General features: G+C 38.7%; 1 protein-coding gene across 1 annotated transcript; it reads right to left on the bottom strand.

The window, feature by feature from the left end:
* Nucleotides 1–224: 224 nt before the first annotated feature.
* Nucleotides 225–1,863, bottom strand: LOC113295099 (vinorine synthase-like). Its single transcript, XM_026543454.1, has 4 exons — nucleotides 1,738–1,863; nucleotides 1,161–1,490; nucleotides 375–1,099; nucleotides 225–321 (listed from the first exon to the last, which is right to left on the bottom strand). The coding sequence occupies exons 1-4, from the start codon at nucleotides 1,861–1,863 to the stop codon at nucleotides 225–227; spliced, it is 1,278 nt and encodes a 425-aa protein (XP_026399239.1).
* Between the last annotated feature and the right edge of the window lie 4,694 nt (nucleotides 1,864–6,557).

The following is a 6,557-nucleotide window of genomic DNA, read 5'->3' as shown; positions in this document are numbered from 1 at the left end:
TAGATAATGATATTGTTCAAAATAAAGACAACTCACGTTGATAAAAAAAAAAAGTCAACTCACGCGTGTGGGTAAATAGGTACAACCGTGGTAGACATAACCTTGTAGACTTATAACTAGTATGTATATCATTGGTATACCATACGTACAGTATTACTTAACAGAAGAAAAAAAATGTAGTTGCGAATTTCATCCCAGGAAGAAGATCGATCGAAAAAATCCATTTAATTAAGAATAAGTGCAAGGAGCTCCTCATGACGTTCAAATTCAGCCATGTCTTCTGTACCCAAGTGTATCCATGCTTCAATTCCATCTCCTGGACTAGTATCCATTAACATAACCATATTTTTCATAGCTAATTCACCAGTACTTACCCATGTTGGTTTTCCCAACCAAAATCTGCTTCATATATTGGAAACCTGCACCAACTACTGAAGTTTAGCATCAGCGCCAGACCACTTGCACAATTTTTGCTCAACAACTTAAAGGCATCCAATTGCGCATCTGTAGTTCGTATTTCTCTTACATAATCAGCATCCACTTTCTTTATGGAGTCCCTGATTTTTCCTACCAAATCTGGGTAGTTATACTGATCGTTCTTCATAGTGCCCTCCTCATTATTCATTATGATGGATGCAGCTGAGACACCTAATACATTTCCGAAGGAGTTTGTTGGCAGTGATGGAACTATTCTCGATCTCATATTAACTATATGTGTTGCTAGGTAAACCTTTAGCTGAGCACCTCCCTTATTTTTTGCTTGATATATGTCGATGAAACACTTCCACAAAAAGACCGATAGCACTTCAACACGAGTTGGCTGATACTGGTCAGGAACATCGTCGCTGACAATGATGCTTTTTGCCTTGAGTTCGGCTAGTTTGGAAGCCCCAAAAACGAACTTCTTTGTCACCAGTACTTTATCTCCCTCAATTAAGGTCGTGGGTGTGAAACCCATCAAGTCTCTCGGTGGAAAAAGAGATTGCCATTCGAAATTAGGACCTTTGACTTGTTGATCATGGTCGACATCTGTAGCAATACCACGAGCCACAGTAGCCCAGTCATTGACGAAAGTGGTGAGTGAAGCTGCATCCGCCAACTTGTGTGAGATACGAAGACCAATCACAATTCCACCACAATCCTCAAAAAAGTTTACTTACTAATAGAGGAACTTTCTTTGGAGAAGTTTCAGTAGTATAGGGATCAGATGGAATGAATTTCTTCACTAGTTCATGGACATTAGGGTGTTGAATAAGTTGAGAAAGCTGACAGTTACTCGCTTTGGTTTCGATATAGTCCGCACCATCATCGTTGCACTCCACCATAAACTTGTCGTCAATGATCTTACCAGCTAAGGGATAGAATTTGGTTAGTGTTTCAGCTAAAGATTTCATAATTACACTACGACGAACATCTGGATCGATGATATTCTTGGCATTCTCATTGTGACAGTAGTAAAGAACAGCATTAGCATAAATTGGAGGAGCAAGCTGATCAAGAAATGATAAGTTGAAGAACTTGAGGTGATGAGGAGTCGGACAAGAAGGTTTTATGCTCTCTTTTGAAACCTAGTTTAATTGGGCCATAACTTCCAATTGGGGGCCATGGAATTTTGTTTGCCCCCCAAAATTTTCAGGGGTGTAAATATCGCAATATGAATATATTATTTTACCCTTCACTAATTGAAAATCAGTTTCACTAATTAGCTACCCTAATTAAGGTCCCTAATCTATATACCCTAATTAAATCAAAGAGAAAATCAGTTTCTCTTTTATTTTCATCTTTCTCTCCTCCCTTTCTCTTTTGCACCTCCACCATTAATGACTCCACCTCCACCGAGGAAAATTCTTCGAACCGATTCATCGCGTAATCGTCGATGATAAAACTTTAATCGACGATTAACTTCTTCTACAAATATGGCTAAAACAAAGCAAACCGCTCGCAAAGCACTTCAAATTCCTAATCTTGTAGATACGGTGAATGCAAAGGTGTACGTGCGAAGAGCTCCTGAAGCAAGCAAATCGAAACCCAAAAAGGGAATGGCTCCAATTAGAGGGTACGTGAACTTAAACCCACCTCCTATTCGATGTTTTGGTTTTTTTTTTATTGTGTAATCGAGATTGGTAACTGAAAAATAGAAGTTACAGAGTGAGAGTCGTTAGTATCGAAGAAATAATACCTTTACGACTCTTACATTGCATGCTTTTTCTATGAAAAATCGTTAACTTGTTAGTGTAAATATGACGACCCTTGTTCTGCTACTTCGACCTTTTGTGCCCTAGAATAGAGTCGTCGCCATATTAGGTTGAAGATGACGACTGTAGTTTGACGACCCCAAATTAGTGCGTAACGACTCTGGGTTGAACTTGAACTGCCTTCTGTTGGAGAAAACGATAGAGTCGTCAGTAGTATATAATCCCTAGACTAGAGTCGTCAGTAATCTATAATCCCTAGAGTCGTCATCTCTTTTAAAGGGTCGGCAGTTACTTGTTTGACGACCCAAGTTTAATCTTTAACGACCCTTTAAGGACCAAAATCATCCTCACTGTCCAATTTTTGCAAAGAGTCGTTACCTTATAAATTACAGTCGTTACTTTGTAATGAAGAGTCGTTAGTTTGTTAGAGCATATCATTGACGACTCTTTAACTGATAGAGATAAAGTTGATGTCTTATAATTATTTTTTTCGTGTTTGGAATGTAGTGACAAGAAAACGAAAGACAAGGTTGAAATCACGATAACTCCTCCTTCGAAACCTCCCCGCAACGATAAATACTTACTTGCCGGTCCATTGCGCGGAAGAAGGCCGAGTGAGGTATCATTTTCTATCACCGAACCAAGAGACAGAGGTAATGAGTTGTCTGATTCGTCAGAATCAGACACTCCTGTTGTTTCAGCTAACACTAGTGCTGAAGAAGAAGATGAACAAGAAGAAGAGCAAGTAGAGAAGCAACAGGGTGTAGAACATGAGATACAAGAAGAAGAGATTCAAGAAGAAGAAGAGGAACAAGAAGAAGAGCAAGAAGAGGAGGAAGAGGGTGAAGGTAATGGTAGTGGTGATGATGAGGATGATGGTAATGAGGAGGAACAACATAAAGGTAATAATGGCGTTGATGATAATGATGATGAGGAGGAAGAGAATGAAGGTAATGATGATGAAAAGGATGAAGGTGGTGATGATGGTAAAACCATTGTTGAGGATGAGGAAGAGAATGCAAAGGCGAAAAAGCCGGTAAAAAGGGTTAAGAAGGATGGAACAGATATTGCACCCAGTGCGAGACACGTTCCCGCTACTCATTTGATGTTGCCTCCTCTTCGAGGTGGTAAACTTAGAGGAGAACCTAGAGATGGGGGCAAAGTTCTATTTGGATATCCTGGATCGTGGGCTCATTGCATTAGTATCCAAAGAGCACAAGAAGTTGCTGAGCATGGCCAAAGTAGCCAACATCATGATGAACATCCCTCAGAGGTACAAGAAATTACTAGAGAAGATGTTGGTTCCCCAGAGGGTGCTCCTCCTAAGAAAAGCCGTAGAGTTAGCAGGTCAGGGAGGCAGTAAGGTAGTGGTCGAGGTCGAGATGGTCAACCTCAACTTATGTCAATTTTACTCTATGAATTGAACTTAAGTGTGTGTTGAAACAACTTATGTGTTTGGTTTGGAGTCTTTGTTACGAGTACTTTTATGCTTGGTAACTCCTGTGTTTGTTGAAAATACTATGTTTTCAAGTATGCTCGTTATAACCATGTAGTACTCCAATGTACACTGGTCCTCATCTTCATTTCATAGTACTTTGACGACCCTAATTGTATTTACCACTTCAACACACATAGTCGTTAATATCCTCAAATAGAGATCTAACGACCATTTTTCCCAAAACATCCAGGAGATGGAAAGAATATTTCTGGATAGAGTCGTCAGTGTTTATAATGAAATCAATGACGACCCTTGGTTAACAAAATATATCCAGGAGGTTTGAATTTATTTGGCTAGAGTCGTTAGCTTTTTCATGTCAATGACGACTGTTTGTTGGATTTAGGAGTCGTTACTCTGCTATGGATACCTGTGACGACTCTCATTTTGAAACTAGAAAGGATTTTGATTTCATTAGGAAAATAACATTACATCTATCTCGTATTACATAAGAGTTAATATGGGTATTATTGAAGTTGATGCATCAAATGTTCGTCAATGAACCTTCTCGCTCGACGATACAACGTTGTATATTCCTTATGGTGAATGGAACTTAGTTTCCCCATTACGTATTGTCCATAACCCATTGAAACGTCCAGCTGAAATTAAACGAGGAATGTTATAACTTTGAAGCATGACAGAAGTATAAATATTAACGGAATACTCACTTTTTCCTTAAGAGGAGCTCTTGGATGGCGACGTAGATCCCAACGGTCTGTTTTTTTTTTTTTGAAATTCAAAATAAGGGTCGTTAGTTTAGTTTTTACACAAGATGACGACTCTGGAGATAATGTTGTAGTTTTGAAAGTGGTAGTAAAAGTTCGTTGCTCGGACTTGTAAAGATTTAAAAATAAAAAAATATACACAATATTTGTCACAATGGGCGAGAGGTACTGGGACTAGGATTCCGCCAATTTCATTTCTTAAGGTTCAAATAATAATTTTTTTATCAATAATAGCTCAAAAAATATATTAAATATATCGACTCTAATTTATTGCCAAGATTGATTCTCAAAATATTAGGTGTAAATGTTAAGCATGGGACATCAAATCATCTAAGCTAAGCATGACCCATCAAATCAAATCACAACTAATTAATTTAAGTCGTAATTTCAATTAAAATTAATGCAAAAGTCATGAAAAGAATTAAATATAATTACCCAAGTGTGAAATAACGCTTCCTCCATTGCCCCAGTGTTGGGATTTAGCTTCTCATATTAATCATAATCTCAAAATACATGTATGTTGCTCAAAAGTTGATTAAAATGATAAAAATGAGTAAAACAGTGAATGTACGACCCACAGGAGGCGTCACAAAAAGAACAATAAGAGACAGGTGGTGCTGATATTTAGACTGCGCTGCGACCCACAGTTTCCGTCTTAGACACTGGTGATAAACGACTGCCCTCGAGAGTCCGTTCTTCGTGTTCTTGGTCTTCATCAATGGCAGCAGCAGCAGAGAGAAATCATGGTTCTCGACTCTGCAGCGTTCCTTATCTCCTCCCAACTCTCGACACCCTTTATCCTTGACCTCAGTGAGCTATTTATACCCAACAACATCGATATCTTCCATCATAACTCCATATAATCTTCATTACTCGGTGTTTAAAGAAAATATCTTCCGAATATTTTCTTCTCTGAAATGATTCTCCACGCGTTATAAGCTGTATTTCTTTCCTTGTTTAACAACTACACACTCCTTCCTACTGCTCGGGACATCAATCATGCACTTAACACGCTAAAAATCTTCTCCAAATCACGTAATCCCGTGAACTGTTCTTATTATGCTCGTGCTGCCCTGATTTCTTCTTGTGAGTTATTTAGCCAAATTTGATCGATCTAAAGACCCATAACCTTCCTTTCTAGCCCATAAGAAGATACCCAATGAGTTTCAGCCATTGAATCGGCATGCCACTACTTCATTTCTTCGATCGAAAATTCTCCTGTGTTGTGAACATTTTTCCCGCCAAAATCGATATTCAAATGAAGAAGAGGGGTGTCCCCCTATCCTGAACTAGGGTGCGAATAGCAGCTGCCTTGGGGTGACCTGGGGTGACCTGGGGGTGCCCCTTAGTAATTAGGTTACCCCTTATCCAAAAGCGAGAGTCCGAATAACATTTGTCCTCCGGGTGCCAAAATCAACTTTTCGAGCCGAATTTTCCAAAAATATTTATTTCCAAAAAATACCTACAAATACATAAAATAACAAAATTAGTACAAAATCGAGTGCCAACAATATATAGTATTGAGATCAAATTAGACACAAAAATGTGTCTATCAAATACCCCCAAACTTATTATTTTCTAGTCCTCGAGCAAAATTTATTCTTGAAAAGTGACCGAGTTAATCTCGGGTGGGTTTATCTGAGGTGTACCCACAAAAACCAATACTCCAGACCCTAGCTATCTACGCAGAACCTTGGAAAGCACTAAAGAACCTCCTTGGTTGGCATACAATTGCTGACTCTAAGAGGAAGAACCCTGATGCGAAATTCCAATTGTTGTACACGAGTTTGCACTCAAGCATACTAAAATTCATATAAGTGACAAAGCTCTACTAAGATAGTTTCACGATGGACATCATACTCGGAGTCAGACTAATCACATGAAAAGATTAAGAAGATGGAAAAAGAAAAATGTAGATGGTTGAAAAGTGAACGGTGTTTCCCATATCTGTCTGAAGGCCTCTACCAAGGTGAACCTAACCTAAATGGCTGAGATACCGGTCTGACTAATATTAACACACTGGCATATACAAGGGAACCAACGGCCAATAACTTAAATCTAGATCAACAAACTGGCAAATACAAGGGAACCAGCAGTTGACTACACAGAACAATAACCATTTTTTTTTTTTGACGGCATGAA

Source organism: Papaver somniferum, chromosome 7 (genome assembly GCF_003573695.1).
Source record: "Papaver somniferum cultivar HN1 chromosome 7, ASM357369v1, whole genome shotgun sequence".
In the NCBI taxonomy this organism is placed as follows: Eukaryota; Viridiplantae; Streptophyta; class Magnoliopsida; order Ranunculales; family Papaveraceae; genus Papaver; species Papaver somniferum.
This window is presented reverse-complemented; position numbering and strand designations above follow the sequence as displayed.

What these genes read in the sequence shown, in the direction of transcription:
- LOC113295099 (XM_026543454.1), bottom strand. Translation starts at nt 1,863, where the DNA reads ATGAATCGGTTCGAAGAATTTTCCTCGGTGGAGGTGGAGTCATTAATG. An exon ending in TTCTCTTTGATTTAATTAGG is followed by an intron (nt 1,491 to 1,737) that starts GTATATAGATTA and finishes TTTCTTGATCAG; the next exon opens with CTTGCTCCTCCAATTTATGC. An exon ending in GGTTGGGAAAACCAACATGG is followed by an intron (nt 322 to 374) that starts GTAAGTACTGGT and finishes AATGGATACTAG; the next exon opens with TCCAGGAGATGGAATTGAAG.